At 39.9% G+C, this 23874-nt stretch overlaps 1 protein-coding gene and 1 long non-coding RNA gene across 12 annotated transcripts in view; one reads left to right on the top strand and one right to left on the bottom strand.

Moving 5' to 3' along the window:
* Positions 1 to 23874, top strand: part of TRPM3 (transient receptor potential cation channel subfamily M member 3) — a 489615-nt gene that overhangs the window by 358877 nt on the left and 106864 nt on the right. For all 10 annotated transcript variants that reach the window (XM_059143480.1, XM_059143482.1, XM_059143481.1 and 7 more), the window contains one exon: positions 6915 to 6987. In XM_059143480.1, coding sequence (XP_058999463.1) covers positions 6915 to 6987 — 73 coding nt within the window. The remainder of the gene's footprint in view (positions 1 to 6914; positions 6988 to 23874) is intronic.
* LOC131813205 (uncharacterized) overlaps positions 1 to 23874 on the bottom strand; it is a 51973-nt gene that overhangs the window by 9057 nt on the left and 19042 nt on the right. The window contains exons 1-2 of one of the 2 annotated variants that reach the window (XR_009346666.1): positions 10603 to 10666; positions 1350 to 1459 (exon numbers count right to left, since the gene is read on the bottom strand). This is a non-coding gene — a long non-coding RNA (uncharacterized LOC131813205). Of the gene's footprint in view, positions 1 to 1349; positions 1460 to 10602; positions 10667 to 23874 lie in introns of those variants that run through there. The other variant, XR_009346665.1, reaches the window with a different exon arrangement.

The following is a 23874-nucleotide window of genomic DNA, read 5'->3' on the forward strand; positions in this document are numbered from 1 at the left end:
TCAGCTCTGCTCACTGCTCTGTCCCAGCACCTCCACGGTCCATAGCACAGAGATGCTCCATGAATCTCTGTTTCCCGACTCCCTTGTTTGCAGGGGAGTGCAGGTGACACATAGGACACCCTGACTCCCTCCCGACTTTGAACCGGGTGCAAAATGAGAGCCAGAACATAATCAGAAGAGCTGCTTGGCAGACCAGTTCGAGGGGTGGAAAATGCAGGCGTCTTGTCATTTGGAAAGACTTAGCCTCCCTTCAATCTGAGAATCAGAATTGCATCTGGGCTAAGGCAATTTGTCCGCAAGTGAGCTGAAGATAGAAAATGTCAAACTGAATTTGGGGGGATGTTGTGGGTTTTTTAAACAAAATGAGGTTTTTTCTTTCAAATCTTAAAGAACACTTTAATCTCTCTATATTTCATAGCATTTTGACAAAATAACCAACCATGTCAAACAAATCCAAGAGTTGCCTTTAGAGTACATGTTGAAAATACCAATTTTATCAAAAAGGAAAATCAAGCTTTATTTACTAAATCAATCAATAAAATAGCTAAATAACTTCTACTTCTTTGTAATTAAAAATGTTTTTTCTGTTAAAGGTACATTGATGAGATTTAATAGAATGAGCATAGCCTGCCCCTTAAATGACCAAAACAAGGCAAAAATAACAAAAAACATATATTTGTTTTAAACAAATCTCCATCAGTGCTTAGCACAGAAGAAGATGAAAAAGGAAACCATGCTGGGAGACAAGAAATTTTGATTAATTTCTGGAATATTAAAAGCAGGTATAAAAAAATAAAAAATAAAAAGCAGGTATAGAAACTAGGATTTGCAAGGGCTGTTGGGCAGCTCAGTTGATTAAGCATCTGACTCTTGATCTCAACTGAGGTGTTGATTTCAGGGTCATGAGGTCAAGCCCTTCTTGGGTTCTATGCTGGGTGTGGAGGCTACTTACAAAAACAAAAACAAAAATTAGAGCTTGCAAATTATTTGAGCAGAAAAATACATACCATAAAGTTAAAATAATTTCAGTTACCATACAGGATCAGAATAAACAAAAGCAGGAATGGGATTGTTCTACCTAGAGACCAGCCATGGGCATTCCAGGTACACTGCCTGCAATGCTGTTTATCATGACCAAAGATGGGAGACACCCAGTGCTCACTGGTAGAAGACTGGGCACATAAATCGTAGTGCATGCATATAATGAAGCATCTGGAGTCAACAAACAATGAAGCAAGTGAAATGTAATAATGTATAAAGCTTGCTACCATTCATGGGAAAAGGGAGAGATGCACGCATTTCTGTTTATTTACGATGTAGAACATCTCCAAAACCAGTCATACGCTTACCTTTGTTGAGAAGTGCTGGAAAACTAAGGACGGAAACTGAATCCCCTTCATTTTTACCATATGTTTCTTTATGCTGTCGGGATTTTGTTCTTGCCGTGTGCATTTATTATCTAAACAAGTATGATATTTTTAAAGGAAAAGAAAGGTAGAAGGGAAATGATAAAGTCTAGAAAATAGAAAACAAAATACGCTGGAAAAAATGACGAAAGAAATCAGTAATCATATTAAACATAGCTGGATTCTTTTCTGCCTTGAAGAGAAAGATATTCTGATTCATCAAACAACAACAACAACAACAAACTCTAGCCTTGCTGTTTACAAGATAGACACTTAAAATGACCCCCAAGAAGTGACCCCCCCAAAAAAAACCCCACGGATGTACAGATGGAATAATATATCAGACACATTCTAATCCCCTATAAGAGCATATATGGTGATTAAAATGTTAATTTAAAATAAAATGTAACACAAAGCAACAGCACTAAATAGAAAAGGGAGCTGGTTGATGTTGATAAAAACTGCAACCCACCAAGAACAGACTGTCATGAACCTTTATACATTTTTTTTTTTTAAGATTTTATTTATTTATTTGACAGAGAGAAATCACAAGTACACTGAGAGGCAGGCAGAGAGAGAGAGAAGGAAGCAGGCTCCCTGCCTAGCAGAGAGCCCGATGTGGGACCCGATCCCAGGACCCTGAGATCATGACCTGAGCCGAAGGCAGCAGCCCAACCCACTGAGCCACCCAGGCGCCCCCCTTTATACATTTTTTAAAAGCTTCAAAACATGCAAACCCAAGACTTATTTACTTTGAAGGAATAATTATGAAGTGTTACTCATAATAGGAGACTTTAACGGGGCGCCTGGATGACTCAGTGTGTTAAATCCCCTGTTTTCGGCTCAGGTCATGATCCCAATGTCTTGGGATCGAGCCCTGCATCGGGCTCTCTGCTCAGCAGGGAGCCTGCTTCCTTCTTTCTCTCTCTCTCTGCCTCTCCCCCTACTTGAGATCTCTGTCAAATAAATATATATATATATATATATACATATATATATATATATACACACACACATATATATATATATATATACGTATATATATATATATATAAATAGGAGACTTTAACATGCCTCTTGAAAATAAATATGTAGAGTATTTGAATAAAAGGTATGATCTGTGTCTAGATCAATCTACCTGAAACTCTGTACCCAGCAGATAGAGAAGACACGCTTTTTTTCAAGCAAAAGAGCATGTTTAAAAAATGTTAAAATATGTTCTAACATTAAAAATGATTTTAAGAGAAAATAAGTGACATATATTTTTAAATGAATGAAAATTACATAATGCATATAAAAACATGTGAAATACATAATCTTAGATCCAATGATTAGGAAACAAGAAGGAATAAAAATAACATAACCACAGCATCCACCTAAAATTCTAGGAAAAGAATGGCTTAAGGGAGCAAAAACAGAAGAAATGAATGGATAATGATAAAAGCAGAAAATAGTAACTTCAAATTGTAAATAATAATATCCATAAAATTAAAATCAAATTCTTGGAAATGACCATGATTTTGATTAAATTAAAAATAAATAATTTTTTAAAATCCATATAATTCTAGACAAAAAGGAGATTTTTAAAATAATAAGAGAATTGTGCATATAACTGTGTACCCATGAACTTGAAAATGTAGATGAAAGATCTGATTACATAGGAAAATACATGAAACTGACTCAGGGACAGTCAGAAAAGCTAAATTGGTCAATAATTGCTGGAAAATTGGGCGCCTGGGTGGCTCAGTGGGTTAAGCCGCTGCCTTCGGCTCAGGTCATGATCTCAGGGTCCTGGGATCGAGTCCCACATCGGGCTCTCTGCTGGGCAGGGAGCCTGCTTCCTTCCCCCTCTCCGCCTGGCTCTCTGCCTACTTGTGATCTCTGTCAAATAAATAAATAAAATCTTAAAAAAAAAATAATTGCTGGAAAATTTATACAGGTGATCAGCGATCTGTCCCTAAATATGGGTGTTTACATCCCCCTAAACCTGGAGAAGTGGGAGAATTCTTTTGTTACATAAACTGTTCTGGGGCATAAGTAAATTCAAAAGGCTTTCCAAGTCATTCTGGAAAGTCACTGCAACTCTAATCCCAAAATGAGGCAAGATTGATGACCTGTACCAACCTCATTTCCAAACAGTTGCAAAAACCTAAATAAAATATTAGTGCTGTTAAAGCATCATATATCAATACCAGTGAATTTTTATCAACTTATCATACTCCAAAACTACTATTTTGATTCACAGCCGCACCAAGAATATTTCAGAATACTTGATTTTCTGCATCTCTGCCAAACCTGGGGTTGGTAGAATGGCTCTGATTTTATTTGACCTTTGTTCCCCTGAGGTTAGATGGAGACATCGTGTAATTGGGATTTTAAAATGTCTTAAATTTCAAATAAAAATGTTTTAGAGTAGTGATGAAGACACAATCCTGCAAATCAGCTCAAGGCAAAATTATGAAATAAATATTGTCTTTGGAACCTCCAGCCTCTCTTTCGTTCTTCCTTCTCCTCTTGAATAGGGGCAGATGGGCAGCCTCTCCCTCCACATCAGGTTTCCAGAAAAACGTGAAGCCCTGGCATGCGATTCCACATCAGGCTCCTTGACAAACAAAAACAGAGAGGGGTGCCTGTTTAACTTCATCAGTTAAACATCCAAAAATCAAGAGATTTCAGCTCAGGTCCTGATCTCAGGTTCATGGAATCGAGCCCCGTGTTGGGCTCTGTGCTCAGTGTTGAGTCTGCTTGAAATTTTATCTCTCTCTCTCTCTCAAATAAATAAATAAATAAATAAATCTTTAAAAAAACAAACACGAAACTATGTCTCCACTGCCTCTTACCCCAAATCCTTTAGAAATCCTACACTATAAACCTTTTCCCCTTCTCAAATCTGTTCCTAGGAAGGCCTGATAATGTTACATTTCAGGGTAAATTTTTCTATTTGCTGCCTCAGAAAAATTTGCGTAAGAAATGTGATCTCTAATTAGGCAGTAAAATGTCAGCATCTACAGAACAAGTAGGTCCGATGTTTAAGGAATTCTTTGATGCCTAAGTTTTGAATTCTTGTGAAACAAGGTGCTCACATGTTATCCTGATTCTCCTTGGCTTGCTCCTGGCTAAGGACACAGCATAGCCGGCCTGGCTCAAAGAGTTCATCTGCAGGGTTGGCCAAGTTCCACTTCTGCCCCCTGGTTCTTAATCCCGTGGACTGCAGACTGTCTTCCCAATTCCGGCACCTGTCCCCGAGTTCCAAACCGAGAAGAGCTGCCTCTCTTCTTCCAAGTGGATTTTGTGGGGGCAACTGTAGCCATTTGGGAGAATGTCCTGTTGGCCCTTTGGCCAAACCTACAGCCAAGCAGAAGTGGATTTCAGTGCAAATCTAACGGAGCTGGGGCACGCCTGCGCACACTGGTCCTTTCCAGAGATCACAGTTTTGGCCTGGGAGCCAAACACAGGCTGTAGATAGGTTTTGTTTGTCTCTCTCTATTTTTCATATTTTTACGTTCAAAAGCCTACAAAGTCATTTCAGTCTACACTCTCTGCCTTACACTCATCCCACTGATCTCAGGACATGAACAATCAAGACACAAAAGAATTAAGCAGCTCACGAGTCAGATGTTCGTATGATCTTTCTTCCCCTCTCTTCGTTGCTGTGTTTAAGGCACAAGACAAAAACGTCAGGGCTCTTGGGTTCTGATCACAACTCTCCTAGCTAACTAACTCATTTTGCGACCTTAAACAAGTTACTTTGGATAGTGGACTGGATTTCTAAGGCAACTGATAATGTCACAGTCTCTGAGTCTGTGTCTCTTCTTTCCCTCACAGTGGCTAAACTTGGAATTCTCTATTAGCAAATGCAGTAAAGTGTACTTCCCATGTAGTTGGAAACGGACAAACACTATTGTTTTCCCGTTTCACAGCTAGAGAAACCTGAAGCCTAAAGCAGCTGAGAAAAATAGTAATTCAGTGCAGATAGTCAAATAACCTTTTGGCTTCCTTAAGTAACTTCCCTCTGCCTTGAAGAAGAGATCTTTGTTATTTTTCAGCATTATTTGGGAACTTTGTATTAATTTGACATGTATCATTCCTTCCTCGCTGTGTCTTTATGCTCCTTCCTGCGATTCATCTGTGGAGAATACTTTTCTCCCCTGGATCACCAAAAAGGAAAGATGTTATTGTAGTGTCTGCTTTCCCCTTCTTACAACCTGAAAGTAATTGCTAAGTTACTCTCAAGGGAGTTCAAGGGTATTTTTTTTTATTTAAATTCAATTTTATTAACATACAGTGTATTGTTAGTTCAGAGGTAGAATTTAGAGATTCATGGTTGCATACAACGCCCAGTGCTCATTACTTCAGATACCTTCCTTAGTGTCCATCCCCCAGTTACCCCATCGCCCCTCCCCTCCCCTCCAAACCCTCAGTTTATTCCCTAGAGTTCAGTATCCCTTACGATTTGTCTCCCTATTTTCCTCTTATTTTATTTTTCCTTCCTTTCCCTTATGTTCATCTGTTTTGCTTCTTAAATTCCATATACGAGTGAAATTATATATTTGCCTTTCTCTGACTGAGTTATTTCGCTCATCATAATACCCTCTAGCTCCAACCACATCGTTGCAAATGGGAAGACTTCATTCTTTTTGATGGCTGCATAGTATTCGTGTGTGTGTGTGTGTGTGTGTGTGTGTACACACCACATCTTCTTTATCCATTCATCTGTTGATGGACATCTAGGTTCTTTCCACAGTTTGGCTACTGTGGACATTGCTGCTATAAATATTGGGAGGCAGGTGTCCCTGTGTTTGGGACACTGTGTTTGTGTCCTTTGGGTAAATACCCAGTAGTATAAATGCTGGGTCATAGAGTAGCTCTATTTTTAACTTTTTGAGGAAACTCCGTATTGTTTTCCAGAGTGGTTGCACCAGTTTGCATTTTCACCAACAGTGCAAGAGAGTTCAAAGGGGTTCAGGGTTAGTGAGAGGACTGAAGGATCTAGAGCCATCACACTGTTGAGAAACCCTTTGTAACTATTGCTGTGGAGTAAGTGTAGCACTGGCATTGCACACACACAGATACATACACACATGCATACACACACACACACACACGTGCACAGGACCACTTACTGAAGGGCATACTAAACTACTTTTAAACACTTAATTTCTCAACTCACCGTGTATGTCACAGCTTACACATTTCTGTAAGTCCAGTAAGATTTAATTTTAAAACTGAAATGATAGACGACATTTTCCTGGGTCTTGGGTTTCTTGTCATTGTCAATATAATTAATGCAATTATATGAGGTGGTCTCTGTTAGGAGGCTATGAGACATCTTCCCCTTAATGAACTGCAGAACCCGGTAGCTGAATTCCTGCTCTGTCTGCTTCTCCTGGGGTCAAGAATCCACCTTGTAGATATTAAGATAATCTGTGTTCAGATATGGTCTCATTGATTGAATTTGTCTTGGGGAAAAGCATGCATTGTTAATGGTCACCTTGTCTCAAATTGCAGATTACGGTATTCCGGATGGGATCAGAAGGACACCAGGACATTGACTTAGCTATCCTGACAGCTTTGCTCAAAGGTAAAAGAGTTTCTATGTCCAGAGAGTAAAAAAATAATTTAAATGGATTAACATAGCAACCTTGTCTCCTAATAGTAGATGCAATCCCAAATGATACTGTGACATCCAATTATTGATAACATAAGGACTTCTCCTAGAAGACATTGTTCCTGCTATAAAATTCTTCTATGATAGAGCTGTCAAAGTATGACTCAATTTCATAAAGTTTAAATGTATTACAATTCAGTCGTGTCCATTGAGTCATAAAAATATACAAAGTAAAAGGCTAATGCAATATGTAAGATACTAAGTCATTGAAGTTATTTAATAATTATTACCCTGTCTACTTCCAAAAACCATTTAATCTGGTACAGATGGTAGATAGATACAGAGATATAATAATGCATTGAAAACGGAAAATCAAAACCATTGAGAAGAAAGGAGGAAGAAATAAACAAAAAAACTAGGTTAGTATACTTGTAATTGGAACATTGAATTTAGCTCTAAGTTTCCTTGAAGTTCAGGCAAAAATAGAATTGGATTTTATGATTTTCCTTGAGGGTGGATGTTTGTCCTGTTCTCTAGTCCCCTTACTATCAAGAGGTCTCACTACATGTGCTCATCCTTGGAACCAAATTCCGGAGAAGAGCGGTTTCCTCTGGGCTCCCCAGATCAAATTCTGTCCTTCATGCCCCTTAACAGGTCTATACATTTGACCCATAACATTCAACGTTAAAATAAATAAAAGGAAGTCATCTCTGTGCAGCACTGAACTGGAAACTAGAACTATGAGACGAAACAAAATCACAAATCTTGTTGAATGTGGTTCTGAGTTCAAGATGTCACCCATGTTCTCCCCAAGCCCCATACTTTGCCTGCTGCTCCCTTTATCACAAGGTTGGTGACTGCCTCTTCGTAAGCCTTCCTGGATCGTGAGCTCTGTGAGGGCAGAGAATGTGTCTTACCAATGGATAAGACACACCTCACCACCTCACCCAAGCCCTCACACATGGCAGCATTTGGTCCATTTTTTGTTGAATAAACGAAGGAATTGATTACTGAATGAATGATTACTTAATGATTCAGTGACAGACTTAACATTCCAAAATTGAAACTCAGAATAGCAACCGTTGTATTCTCCATCCCCCCCCTACCCTATCTCTGCCATTAATACTTCCTTGAATACCCATCCTATGGCAGCCATTGTGCCTATGCTAAGCTTTTTACAAATACTATAAGCAGTAATTATTACAGCAACTGTGTTCTGTAGCAGCTATCTTGAATCCCCATTCTACAGACAGGTAAGTGGAGCTACAAGATTTCAGTAACTTGCTCAGGGTTACCATGCTAATTAATAAACCTGAACTTAGATCTAGGCCCTTTGAAGTCTTCACTGCACTACATGTGGCCCCCTTAACACTAGAAGCCATTGACCCCCTCCATGTATCCCCCGAAGATGTATTTGCACATTCATTCAAAATCCCAGTCACATTTCAGAAATTCACAGTCCTGCAAGGTGTATCATGTGTCCCAGGTTGAGAACTTCGCTCTGAAGCAGTTCATTCCAATGAACTGACAAAGACACAAAGAATTCACGCATGGGACTGTGCGTGGGCTGAACCACAAGGCACGCTCCGGCCTCCGTTCTCCAGTTGTCAGGGATAAAATTAAAAAGTTTGAGGCAGGGAAGTCTCTAATACTTCCTATTCTTACATGAAAATAAGAAAAGGTAATAAAACCAGTAACTAACACTTATTGAAGACTTGCTATGGTGCCAAACGCTGTGTTAGATACATTCTGTGTATAAATTCATTTAATCTTTCCAAGTTGGATGACCGGTTCATTACAAGACCTGTCTTATCTATAAGGAAATTGGGACACAGAAAATTCAGTTGCATGACCAAGATCAGCTAGCCAGTAAGCAGTAGAGACACGATCCCCATAGCCCTCCTAGTGTAGACCACCAAGGCATCCTATTGCATTGATAATAAGAAGTAGATTTGCCACATTTATCACCTTGAATCAGAACTCAGCAAGTGAAGAAGTGGCTCCATTATTGGTTAAACACATAGAAGCTATCACAGTATCTTCTACTGTCAATATTTTCTTCTTCTTTCACCAGTGTGTGACTTAAACTTGTGTTTTACCTTTAGATCATAGAATTTATTTGTTATAATATAAGAGAGTTGTTACCCGACTGTGCAGAACAGATCCCATGAAATACATTTTATATTGTAACCAAGTAGTTATACATATGTTTTTAGAAAGCTGAAGCTAAAGCTCATGAAATTATATTTACATTGTATGCAATGAAATTGAATATTTTCTATTCTATTCTATTCTCTTTAATGCTGATTATATTCCACTAAATTGATTTCATGACCCACTAATGGGTCATAACCTGGAGTTTAAAAAACACTGCCATAGTAGATTAAAGGAAATTATGATTGCTCTAAGAAATTAACATTTCTAATCACTATAATGAATATTATTTATGCAACAGTTGATGCTAATGGGAATTTCTGCCATTAAAAGATTATGATGTATCAACTCTATTTTACAAAGGCTTTTAAATGCTGATTTTGACCCAGCTGATTTGTGAAGGATGCGAGCTTAATCCTTTTGCTGACTTTCTTGGAGGCCAAGAGCATACTTCTATCAGTTTCAAATTTTTTTAAGTTTGTTAAATTGTGCTTATCTATTTTTTAAATTGTGCCTAGGCACATAATATGGTTTAACACTTAATTTTTACAATTATACTTAGTTTTCAATTATCCCATGCATGAGGGATTTTTTACAGTCAAGTTTTTATTCCTGCCTAATTCCTAATTCCTTCCTAAATTCCTAATTTCTGAGAAAACTAGAAATTAGATAGGAGGAGGGGGAGGAAGGTGTGAGACTAAACAGTGGTATATAAATCCAGAGCCCAGCAAAGAAAAAAAAAAAAAAAAGGAACCAGGTGGTCATGGGGAAATTCTACCTTTGCTGACCCATTGCTTCTGATTGGGATTGATTTTCTTCAGTAACTGTATATATTAAAAGATCCTGTTTATAGGACACAGACTTCCTGGGTATTTGTTCAAAAATAAAGAAAGAAGGAGACAAAAAGAATGCTGTTCCAGGGGTCCTAGAGGCTCGCAGTTTCTTTGGAAGCTGACCTGGGGTAGCTTTTGAGAAGACATGATACAACATTTATCTTTCAAGTTAAGGTAACTGCTCCCTGAAAGTGGTGGGCTGAGGCTAGAAACCGCCCTCTCCGCTCCCCTGCCTACCCAACGGGAACCCAAGGAAAATGCAGAGAAAATGCAGGACGTTGACTATTCAGACAAACAACAGATAAATTTTTAGCATAAGTATGTCCCAAATATTGGCTGGAACCTACTTATACTAAAAAAAGCTGTTTATTATTTCTCTGAAATTCATCCTTAACTGGGAGTCTTGTGTTTCTATTTGTCAAATCAGGCTTCCCTACTCAGAGGAGGCCTGGTGCCATGAATATTTCTGGACTTCAGACATCCTGAGTGGTTCTAGGGGAAGAGTACTCAAAAATCTAGAGAAGTCACCGAGTCCCTCTCTGTCTGCCTCCTTCTAAATCTTAGCAACCAGAGGCTTCACTGGAAACAACCCCAGACTTACCTTTGTAAACTATCCAGTGTTTACCAGCCTGCTCTGAGTCACCTTTTCCTGGCCAGTGTGCACAAAGAAAAATTCTTTTTCTTTGCGTTTTTTTTTAGAGATTTTTTTTTAGAACTATTCTTTTTTTTTTTATTTAGTTTTGTTTTTCTTTTTTTTTTTTTTTTTTTTTTTTTTTTTTTTTTTTTAAAGATTTTATTTATTTATTTGACAGAGAGAAATCACAAGTAGATGGAGAGGCAGGCAGATAGAGAGAGAGAGAAGCAGACTCTCTGCTGAGCAGAGAGCCCGATGCGGGACTCGATCCCAGGACTCTGAGATCATGACCTGAGCCGAAGGCAGCAGCTTAACCCACTGAGCCACCCAGGCGCCCTAGTTTTGTTTTTCAATGTTCCAAGATTCATCGTTTATGCAACATGCCCAGTGCTCCATGCAACACGTGCCTCCTTAATACCGACCACCAGACTCATCCAACCCCCACCCCCCTCCCCTCCAAAACCCTCATTTTTTTTCTCAGAGTTCCCGGTCTCTCATGGTTTGTCTCCCCTTCCAATTTCCCCCAACCCACTTCTCCTCTCCATCTCCCCATGTCCTCCGTGTTATTCCTTATGCTTCACAAGTAAATGAAATCACGATAATTGACTCTCTCTGCTTGACTTATTTCACTCTGCATAATCTCTTCCAGTACCGTCCATGTTGCTACAAAAGTTGGGTATTCATCCTTTCTGATGGAGGCATAATATTCCGTAGTGTATATCGACCAAATCTTTATCCATTCATCCGTTGAAGGGCATCTTGGTTCTTTCCACAGTTTGGCGACTGTGGCCGTTGCTGCTATGAACATTGGAGTACAGATGGCCCTTCTTTTCACTACATCTCTATCTTTGGGGTAAATACCCAGTAGTGCAATTGCAGGGTTTAATCTGCACTGGTAAAGAAGTTCTTCTGTGACACAGGAAAAGACCTTTATTGCTTACTTCTTTTTTCTGGAAAGCATTTTTTAAAAGCTCAAAGGGCTACAAAACTCTTATGTTCCTCCTCAAAACTGCCCAGCTCATCAAAAACAAGAGTAGTTTGAGAAATTGTCACAGCCTAGAGGAGCCTAAGGAGGTGTAATGACCACAGGTAATGCGACTTCCTGGACCAGATCCTCAAGCAGAAAAAAAGAAAGAGTATTGGGTTTAAAACTAGGAAAATCTGAATGAAACATAGACATTTGTGGCATTTTTTAAGGTTTTAAGGGAAAAATGGAGTGCTGTGCTATCATATATTTTGGATCTGAGCAGGAGACATATTGTCACCAAGGAAACCTTTCATGTCATGTCAAAATGACAAAAGAGGAGAAAGCATCCTAGGGAATTAGCTGTGAAAGTCATGTACATATGTAATCAAAGTCCTGTACTAGGTGCAGATTGTGTTAATATAAAGTGTCTATATAAATCAGATAGGCATGGATAATAGCTGATCACTAAGAAATGATTAGAAATCTCACTGGGGCATCTAAGCAGGAGACATTTAAATTCAGGACTAATAGGAAGCAATTTGTATGAAATTCGGTTTCCCTATGGACTTACACAATCATGTCAGAGAAAATTATCTAGTTCTTCCCTTTTTTTAAAAATGTTTTCACTCTTCAGACAAAATTAATCCTATTGTTAATTAAACTAATTAATTACTCACAGATACTTGTACGTGGAGAGTGACAACTTCTTTTTAAGATACCCTTCTGTAATTTTCTTGAAACAATGAGGGAAGGAGTTTGAAATAAAAATTGAAATGCCAAAAGAAGAGTGGGTATGTTCTAACTTTGGAACATTCTCAAGAATGCTGTTGATTAGATCATTCAAAACAATGAAAATCACTATGTTCTGAACCATTTTCCTTTAAAATTATATCTTTACAAACTACTCAACTTGAAATAGGATTGGATAAAATGTTTTAAAAAACAATATATTTTAATGTTTTGAAACTACTTCTGCGGGTATGCCCCTCCAACTCTATTAACTAGAAAATTCAATTATTATCACAAACTATCCTGATATCAATAGGCAATTAGTCTTGCTAAATAACTCATCTTAGTTTTTAAGTGACTTAATTAATCCTTAGTAAAACCAAATTGTGACATTATTCTGAAGTAGGGTTTGTGCAATAATTCTATGCACCCAGTAGATCTCAAAAGCAACTAATATCCAGAAGTGTTTACTGAGAAGCTACCTTGCTTGATCTCAGATGATTCATGAATAGATTTAATGGGAATTAATTATGGCCTTGCTTTGAAGATAAAAAACTATTTCTGATTATATGTTCAGCCTTCCCCATCCCTATTTCTTATGTGTAGGCAGCTTAAAACAGCACATGCACTATTGCTTTCTTTTTTCTATTTTTTAATTTCCTTTTAATAATATTTTTTAACTTGAAATTGTTTAGATAGCCTTAATATGTCCAAAAAAACCAAAAAGAGAGACATTCATGTTGACACGATCATCACTTATATGAAATGCAAAGTTACCAGAGTTATTAAATATTATGCAAATGAAAGTAGATGAAATTTTATCCAAAAAAGATTGACAAGGTCCAAATGTGTGGCGTATTTTAAGCTTAAAAGGGTATGGAGGGGTAAACTGGGGGAGAATCGTGACATATATCAGTTAGAGACCAAGCTCACTAGGCAATTTTTTCAGTAAAGATTCTTTCCAAAAATGTTCAGTCCTTCTCTCCATAAGGCCACGTTTGGTCTTCCTTTTGTCCTTTGACTTGTCAATCAGGCTTCCGCATGGGCACGTTTCCTCATGGCTCTGTTTACCCCTTCTGTCACATCTTTAACTTAGATATCACAGAGCAGATTGGCCAGGAGCAGGTAGAGTCCTAGCGTGGGCCCCCTAAACCCTATATAGAGCAGGACATCTGCTTCATTAAAACTCTCAGAGGTGGGGCACCTGAGTGGCTCAGTCATTGAGCGACTGCTTTTGGCTCAGGTCATGATCCCAGGAACCTGGGATCAAGCCCTGCATCAGGCTCCCTGCTTCGTGGGAAGCCTGCTTTCCCTCTCCTGCTCCCCCTGCTTATGTTCCTGCTGTCACTCTCTCTCTCTCTCTGTCAAATAAATAAATAAAATCTTTAAAATCAATCAATCAATCATCAATCTCTCAGAGCTCTTACCAGGGCACTTACCTACCAGATGACCTTGGCTGCCCACACAATATCTTAGTGACGAAACTAGAATGCCCACAATTTCTCTGAATGTAGTGGCAAGAATCTGTGTGATCTGACACTTGTGCTATTTTTAAAGATTAGATCCCCAGTGGAATATGGCTTCAACCAAGAAACTTTTTTGGTGACAAGTGACAGAAACATAATTCAAATGCACTAAAGCAAAAATAAACAAGATGATGGACTTGAGGGTTTACATGTTGAGGAAGTTGAAGGGTAAACAGAGTTTAGGCAAAGTAGGATCCAGGGCTCAACTGACATTATCAGGATCTGTCCTCCGTCTCTCAGACGTAAGTCTGTCTACCCCGTCTCTCAGACGTAAGTCTGTCTACCTGTCGCACAGAATGCCTATCAGCAGTTCTAGGCTCATTCCCAGCCAACTGAGTAAATCCCCATTAAATCCTGGGTGATGAAAGCAGAAGGAACCCAGGGCTGGACTTGCATATGCTTGCCTCAGGTCAGTGCCCATCCCTGAATTCATCCCTGGGGCAAAGGCCGTGGGAGAATCCCTGTAACCATGAAATGGGAGGTGGGACCAGCCATACTCATATGGTTTACTTCAGGTAGACCTAAATATGTAACTTAATAATATTTTTTACTACACAGTGATTATGTATTATTGTAATCACTACTACCTTTTTCAATTTTCATAGTCTGTACTTGAGTCTCTGGCAAAAATTTTAAAGGAAATTACATTCTTACCATTTTTTCCCCAAGACCAAAGTCCATTCCTTAGGGAAAAAAATGATTCCATAAAGACCAAGTCGCCCCAGGCTTTCCCCACTGGGCTGCTTCCAGGCCATCCTCCACTGACCCCCAGCCCGTCAGCGGGCTACCAACCACGGTGGGACTGTCCAGCAAAGGTCCTAGTCATAGGGACAGTGACACCATAGGCAAACCATTACTACTCCCTGTTGTTCAAACAGATTCCCTTCATGGAAGCTCGATTTCCTAATCTGTAAAACCCAGGGATTTTAATCTCTCTAACACTGCCGCTGTAACCATTGATAATGCAAGGAAAGCGTGAACCCCATACCTGGAAAAATCTGTTTAATAAATGATGGTCTGATAGATGATGATGACGCCTGCCAAGCTAGATAGGAGAACCAAGACCAGCTCGTTTTACTCACCGCCTTGCACGTCGTCAATATTCAAAAACCATTGTCATACTCATGAAGAAATGATCGACGGGCTTTAGAATCAGATTACATACATATTTAGATCCTAGCGCTTTCCTGGCTGTCACACTGATTAACTAGGTTACTTAACCTCTCTCTACACATGCCTCAGTTCCTTCCCTGTGCCAAAGAAGATCACAGCTCTGTCATGTGGAGGGACATAAGGGACACATGAGACATTGACGCTGGGAGCTCGTTGAGGGCAGGCATTCTGCCTTCTTTATGGTAAAGAACAAACAATGAGTATTTTTATACTTTTCACCTTCCCTTATGGGCTTTAAAAATCCCCAGGGAACTGACATGTCCCCTGTGCAAAACCCAACAGAATTCGAAAGGACCCATAAATTTGCAAATGACAAGCAACCAATAATTAAACCTCAAGCATACGTGTAAGGATCCGAAACAATCCACAAAGAGGAGTTTCATCTTTTTTTTTTAAGATTTTATTTATTTATATGACAGACAGAGATCACAAGTAGGCAGAGAGGCAGGCAGAGAGAGAGGGGGAAGCAGGCTCCCCGCTGAGCAGAGAGCCCGATGCAGGGCACGATCTCACGACCCTGAGATCATGACCTGAGCCAAAGGCAGAGTTTTTAACCCACTGAGCCACCCAGGCACCCCAAGAAGAGTTTCATCTTGAAACTGGTTGAGAACATGCTAAACTGCCTTAAAATGAAATTAATTTTCTGGCAAGTTTATTTTCTTACACATCCAAGGACATTTTGAGCAATAACAGAGAGCAAGGTAGAGAGCAATTGTAGACATTTTTGGCTCAGTTAGAAGAAAGAATAAAATAACTTAAATCTTTTCATCCTGTTATTTGTACTTTCTACAGTTCACAAAGCATTTTCACATAAATTTTAGCATCTAATCTTTGCAACAACTCTGGGGAATGGTTACCAGATAATTTATCTCCAGCCTGAGACTTTCTTGGTCAGGGAAATGAGCAGTACTAATAGTTATGCCTGAAAAACTAGAATAAACTAAGAATGTCCAGGTAAACTGGGAAGTGTGATCATCCTGATTACAAACCCACCTTCAGTAGGAAGTTTCTGGAGCAAAAGGATTATGTCATCTTTGTCTTTGTCTCCTAACACCCAGAAAAATGCTTGACATATGGTAGGCATTTTATATATGTATATGCATATATATCTGCAAATATATGTGAATATCTATGAATATATGTGAATACAAATGAATATATGTGAATATATATATGCAAATATATATGGTAATATATAATCATCATTGCAATAATTTTAGAAAATGTCCCTGAAGTCCAGAACACACATTTCTAGATTATAAGGTCCCACTGAGTGCCCAGCACAGGATGGAAAGAAACCCTTCTCAAGTTATATTGTAATATTGCAAAACAAATGGGAAAACAAATATATATAACATATATTTTAAAATGTCTTATAAATATAATATTTATAAATTATATTTAATATTCATATAGTTTATAAATTATATTACAGAGTATAATATGGTATTATAAATACATATAATTATATATATACACATATATAAAACATACACATACATATATCTACATATATATAAACACATATATAAAATTCTCCTATGAGCTTCCAAAGAGAAAAACAGGTCTCATGCAAAGGAGCCAGAATGCTGTCGACTTTTAAACAACTACATAGAAATCGATAGTGCAATGCCTTAAAAATTCTGAAGAACATTTATTTGCAATCTAGAATTTTATGCATAATCTTTGCCACTGGCAAAGGTAGAATAGACATGTCAGACATGAGTTATCAGAACTTTTACTACCCATGGAACTATTTCTTTGGGAACGGCTGGAGGACATGCACCCCTAGAAGGAAAGAGGAAACCAAACCAAACACCAATAAAAGAGGAGACATGGAACATGGGTAGGGGGCGCTCTAACACAGGAGGGCAGTTGGGCAATGCCTGGAGGACGAGGCAGGGGGACCCTTCTGCACCACCGGCATAGCAGGCAGAAGCAGGAGATGCCAGACCTTCTTCCTAAGACTCAAGTCTGAAGTCGGCATGGTGTCATTTCTGCTGCATTCCATGGGCATGGGGGGTCACGAGAGCAGCCCGGATCCAGTGTGAATGCCGGGAGAGTATCTATCGGTCCTTAGAAGCTACTGTCAAAGACTAGCTACTGTGGAGGCCCCAAATGATCAGCTCCAAGAAGTGAAGCACTTGAGTCTGGGTAAAGAGGCCTGGGGTGAGGAGAATTGTGACTTTATAACAAATCTTGTAGGAATAGGTGACTTGAAAATCTGTGCCTGTATAATCTTAGTAAAAATGAAGTACAAAATGGATGACCTGGTTCCCAATGAAAGAGCATGAGTGAAAGACAAAGGAAGAGAGAACAAAGATAAGAATCATCAATGCAGTAATTCCAGAAAATGTGCTAGAACTCCAGAGTGTAAATTTCTATATAATCCTGCTAAAAATCACAATATGAAAATGGCAAATATTTTACATACTCATTCATGTAAATGAATTCATTTTTGTCATATCACAAGCAAGCAGGATAACCCCGTAGAATTTTTTTTTTCTTTTATTCCCTCTGTCTTAAGTTGATAACATTTCTCAGTTGCATATTGTGCATAATACAGGAACACTATTTTTATAAAGTTTTTTTTTTTTTAACATGTTAATGGGAGACTTTGTGAAGTATTGGCTTCTTTTATTGCAGAAAGGGCACAATAAAGAGGACTCGTCCATTTGGCTAGGTTGGCCAAAAAAAGGAAATAGGATAGTGCTCCACAGTGTTCTTAATCATAAGGCATATAATTTCATTTGTCCTTTTTGCTTGCTTATGTTATTAGGACACAAAGAAATAGTAGCAATATTTCCTGCAGAAACTCTTGGCAAATATCATTACCTAGACAACTGGACTTTGTAAGGTTTTTATAAAATGTTGGTCCATAAAAGTCTTCCAACCAGGGTCACCTGGGTGGCTCAGTGGGTTGAAGCCTCTGCCTTCGGCTCAGGTCATGATCTCAGGGTCCTGGGATCGAGCCCCGCATGGGGCTCTCTGCTCAGCAGGGAGTCTGCTTTCCCCTCCCTGGTCCCCTCCTGTCTCTCTGCCTACTTGTGACCTCTGCCTGTCAAATAAATAAAAATCTTTAAAAAAATAAATAAATAAAGTCTTCCAACCTAACTCTAAAACGACACGAACAATTTTCCAAAGTTAGTGAGACCATGTGCCAAAAACACAGACCCAATAAATTGGAGAAAAACAAAACAAAGTTAAATCACCACCTCCTCCCACCGCTAGACCCAGTGTTTAGGAACCCAGGGGAGGAAGAGTTCAGCTCTTACTCCAGGCAGGGAACAAGGCTGAGAGAAGTCAGTCCCCGCAGAGGCTGAGGTCACCTCTGACAGGCCAGAGAAGGTGCAGTACTTTTAGCATTTTATTTACTTTTTAATAAAATTTTATTTACATTTTATTTACATTTATTTACTTTTTACTTTGCTGAAGGTTGCAGCAAGTATCTTGCACTTGAACAATGTTCTGTTACACTAGGCAGCCTGGGGAGGGGCCAGAGGCACTTTCCTAATTGAAGGTGGTTCTAGATTATATGGAAGACACCCAGCATCTCAGTTTACTTGCCTACAAAATAATCACATTCTTAAAATTCAAAGAGACCATTTGTATCTAAACTCAGCCTCTTGCTGAGTTGTAACAAATGGTCATCCTCTTATTGCTTTCAGCACCTAGAAGCTTCAGCTCACTTAGGGGAGTGCTGGAAGAGAAAACCTCAGTAGAAGGTAGCATTTGATTGACTCCCCAAGCTCTGTCAGAGGACTGATCCCGGAGCCTGGCCCCAATTCTGACGTGTGCATAAACCCTGGGTAATTTAGGGAGTGTCAGCACTTAATTCTGAGAATTCCTATTTTACTACATAGTAAGTATTCCTTTTGAGAAAATTCAATCACACCTAATCACTCACATCGACACAGCAGACACTGTAGTGAAGAGTATCTGCCCGCCAATGGCATTATAACTGCGTTAAATTATTAAGTTACTATTAATCTGACAAATTTATCGTTGGGAATAGTGAGATATAGTAAGATACTGAAAATATTTCCACAGTGCTTTAATTTAACAAGTTTTCCCATCTACTTTTCTATTTAACCTTCAAAGCAATCCCTTGAGGAGGATATTATTAACCTCATTTTATATAAGAAGCAGTTAGGTCTTAGGATAAGTAAGCTTCCCAAGGCCTCACAGGTAGTAAACAAGCTCAGTGCCCTTTCTTTTCCACTCAGAAAAAGTCCATAAGGCCCCTACTTAATGCTTACCCCACCCCACCCAGCGAAGGGTAACCTGACACGGATCAGAACTAAACCAGGAAGCTGCCGCGTCGCCATCAGACTAGTCACTCATTCGTAAGGGGCCACTGTGAGTCAGTCTTGATATTAGAAGTTAATGACCCAGTCACCAGAACACCTCCTGTGCACAAGGCATTATCTTAAGTGGTACAAGTCTACAAAGTCTTAAAATATGGTAGAAGTACATGTCATAATAAAAAGTAAATAAAATGCTAAAAGGGGGCAAACCAAGGGAACTCCGCTCCTGGTTTCAGGGGACATTTTACTAGAGAGGCAACATTTGAAGTGCCTCTCTACAGTTCAGAGTGCCAACCCGTGATAGCAAATAAACAGCCTAAAGAAAGACAAACAGTATGCCAATTACTTTTTCAGAGGAATTTAAAATTAAGAAGATACCAAAAAATTAAATTAAATTAAGAAGATACTTTAAAGAAATCTTATTAATCCTTAAATTCCACATATGAATGAAATCCTCCAGTATTTGTCTTTCTCTGACTTAGCGTGATACGCTCTAGCTCCATCCACATCATTGCCAATGGCAAGATTTCGTTCTTTTTTATGGCTGAGTAATATTCCATCACTATACAACACATCTTCTCTATCCATTCATCTGTCAGTGGACACATGAACACCTTCCATAATGTGACTATCATACGTAATGCTACAATAAACATCAGGGGTGCCTGTGTCCTTTCCAATTAGTGTTTTTGTATTCTTTGGGTAAATACCCAATAGTGTATTACTGGCTCATAGGGTAGCTCTATTTTTAATTTTTTGAGGAACCTCCATACAGTTTTCCACAGTGGCTGCACCAATTTGCATTCCCATTTTTAACTTCATTAAGTTTTAAAAACTTAATAAACATCTTATCAGTCTTAAAAATTAGAGCCTTCAAATAAACAGGATCTAAGAATATCCAGACAGGGGTCATGTTGCCCAAACAGGTGCACATCATTATACCCAGTCACTAAGTTCCTTAAAGGGTATTCACAAACTGTATCTTTTAAAAAGCAGCCTCTTTTAGATGCACTAATAAATGTTTTTAAATAATTAAACCAGATAAATAAGTAAATCTCAGATGGGTTGGCTGACAAAAATAAAGATTAAAAAAAATTAAGGGGATAAGTGAATTTTAGTTATTGGTTTACCAAGTTTGGCCCTAATGACAGAGCATTAGAGAATATCCTGGCTTCCTGCGTTCATGCAATGTGGGTGGTTTTATGATACAGAACACAAAAGCCTGTTTGCCCACTTCCCTTTGTTTGTAGCATGACTTCAGTAAAATTCTGTAAGTTCCTATGAATTGAAAAATTAAAAAAGTCAGCTCTAAAATCAGACTGCCTGCATTCGAAGCTTGCCTCTGGCTCTTCCTGGCTACTTGACCTTGGACAAGTTTCTGTACCTCAGTTTCCTTGTCTGCAAAATGGGATAATGGCACCTCATAGCTTGTTGTGAGAATTTAATACGTGGAGATTTAGAAGCAGTGCCTGGCACAAGCTAAGCATGAAAGAATATTAATTTTATTGTCTTGTTTCCTAAAGATAAACTGAGAAAGAAAGCCCTATCTTCCTGTACTGGGCTCCTTCCTCTCCACTGCCTGTTTTGTCTCTTACAAACCAAGTGTGAATTTCTTCCAGCTAAAGTTAATCTAATTTTTCCTTATTCCTTTTAACTTTCTCCTGGGAATCTACCTGAAGTTATTTTTACCAAGAGGAGATGGGCAAGAAAATAGAGCAAAGAATAAATTAGACACAGATCTCATCTACTTTTTTATGTGCATGTTTCAAGCCTTTAATTTGGTTTTTTTCTCGATGTAGCTGCCCCATCCCTAAGAGAGGCTCACCAGGATGGGGGGCGGGCAGCTCTGCCCTGGGGGACCGCTGAAGCCGTCTCCTAGCAACCCAGTCACGTGACAGGGCCCTTCAGCTAGTTCCCTTGCACCTTTGTGGTTTTCATACATGCAGGGAAGGTGATGTCTTTATCTTTTTTCTTTTTTAAGATTTTATTTATTTATTTGACACACACAGAGAGATCACAAGCAGGCAGAGAGGCAGGCAGAGAGAGAGGAGGAAGCAGACTCCCCGCTGAGCAGAGAGCCCGATGCGGGACTCGATCCCAGGACCCTGAGATCATGACCTGAGCCCAAAGGCAGAGGCTTTAACCCACTGAGCCACCCAGGTGCCCCATGTGATGTCTTTAAATGAATAGATGGTTAGGTTTTCATTGACTGAGACCCTGTCGCATTTTGGCACAATATCTACAAACAAGTGAATTGATGGAAACGAACAGAATCCCCGGGACACATATTTAACCCAGACAGGATTCCTCAGATAAAACACAGAAAGGTCCAAAGACCACCCCTCCACAAGAAGAAATGTTTCTCAACTAATAGAGAGGTGGGTGGTATCATCCTACAGATCGGACGATCCTGGCATCCCCCAGGACGTCGCGAGGTCTGCCAGTCCTGCCCCCTCCACGACTTCCGTCCATCAAGCAGGATCATCCTTGAACTACCAAGCTCGGATGACACACCCGCCACTTTTATTTAGCAGCTCTCCTGGAGGGAGTCCGCAACTCCATTTAGGAGCCACCGAAATATTGAGTGACCCTCAGGGTATTAAAAAAAAAAAAATGTCCTCCAACACTGAATCTCAAGTCCCTAAATAAACAAACATTCCCTGTCCTATGTGCCTTTGGGGCCTTTGGTGCCATCGTTGGGATGTCTTACTTCACGGGGGCCCTGGCTCGGCTCAGATACCCCCTCCTTAAGGCCTCAGCCTGTGGCACGTTCTCCACGTCTGTCCTTTCTCTTCAGCTTCTCAGTCCCGCTCCCTCTCGGCTCGGGGTGTCCCCTCTTCCTTCACTTTCCATGTTGAGCTGCATCGAAGCTCTCTTTCCCCCTCAAGGAATATTAGTTTCTCCTCTCAGCCTTCCGTCTCCTCTTCGCTGGCTAGCTGGTCTCCAGCCCTGAGGCTGTGGGTTCTGACCCACCATGGACTTGTACTTCCTCCCTCGCCCACTGCTGTTGCGTCTCTGCTCTCAGCACAGGCTCCCTGTCACCTACAGAGACCTTGTCCCCTCTCCACCAAGTCCCTCCAGGAAGCGTCTTAGTTTTCCCCTCTTAACCATCCAGCTCTGAAAGGTGATCTGCTTTCCCACCAACTGTCCTTCCCGCCCTCCTGCTCTCTCTTCTGGGCTCACTGGCTCAGTCTGTAAACTTCTGTCTTCTGCATTCTCGCCCATCCGCTCTTCTCACACAGCTTCAGGACACCTGGACCCCCAAGTGCTCTTCTGACCCCCATGATGATAATTATTCCTGAGCGTTCAGCAGCTTTTGACAGTGTTGACTTTATCTCCTATTTTTAAAAGATTTTTATTTGTTTGTTTGAGATAGAATGAGAGCAAGTGAGCGAGTGAGAACACAAGCGGTGGGTAGGGGCACAGGGAGTGGGAGAAGCAGGGTCTCCACTGAGCCGGGAGCTGGACACGGGGCTCGATCCCAGGACCCTGGGATCCCAACCCAAGCTGAAGGCAGACACCCAACCAACTGAGCCACCCAGGCACCCCCAACTTTATCTCCTGCTCTCTGTGACTCTTTTCTAGCCTGAGAGAAGGCTTCATTCAGTTTCCAGCCTGGTTCTACACGTTACTCCATGTCTCCGAGCCTCTGTTTTCTGAGTAGAGATAAAGACATTCACTGTACAGGGTTTTGTATTACATGAGATAATAAATGTAAAATGCCTAGTATGTGACTGACTTTCGATAAAGCATGGTAATCGTATTTATTTTTATCTTTCCTCAGAGCACTGAGTGCTCTACATTTCTAATGGCTCCTTGTCTCCTTTGTCAGACATTCTTACTTCTCCCCTCTGCCTTCTGTCAAAATTATAAAATACCATGTCTTTACTATCATGTCTGCATGGACGACCTCCAGTGACATGCCCAGCTCCAGCTTCCCTCCATGCCCCCTCTTCTAATTGCCTACTGACAACTCCCCTTGGTGTCACTCCCCACCCCAAATTCAATCAAATTAATTGTCTTTAAATATACATATATCAGGGGTACCTGCGTGGTTCAGTCATTAAGCATCTGCCTTCAGCTCAGGCCATGATCCCAGGGTCCTGGGATTGAGCCCTGCATCGGGCTCCCTGCTCAGCGGGGAGCCTACATCTCCCTCTGCCCTTACCCCTACTTGTGTTCCCTCTCTCACTCTCTCTATCCATCAAATCAAGAAATAAAATCTTTTTAAAAAATAAGTAAATAAACATATATTAAAAAACAAAAACAAATAATCTTTCTCCCAAAAGTTGATTTCTACCTGATTTTCCTAGTTATGTTCATACAGCCCCTATCTGCAGAATTCTCCAGGCTCAAAACCTCCATCACAGTTTTCTTCCCTTTGTTCAAGCAAATTCTTACTAATTTGGGGCATTTTTGCCACCACAATATCTCATACATCTATCCTTTCTTTTCCCTCCTGGTTCAGTGCCATTAGACCCTTCAGGACATTTGATCTGGTTAACTGCAGTGACTTCTTACTGGATCTTCCTGCTTC

This window comes from Mustela lutreola, chromosome 12 (genome assembly GCF_030435805.1).
Source record: "Mustela lutreola isolate mMusLut2 chromosome 12, mMusLut2.pri, whole genome shotgun sequence".
In the NCBI taxonomy this organism is placed as follows: domain Eukaryota; kingdom Metazoa; phylum Chordata; class Mammalia; order Carnivora; family Mustelidae; genus Mustela; species Mustela lutreola.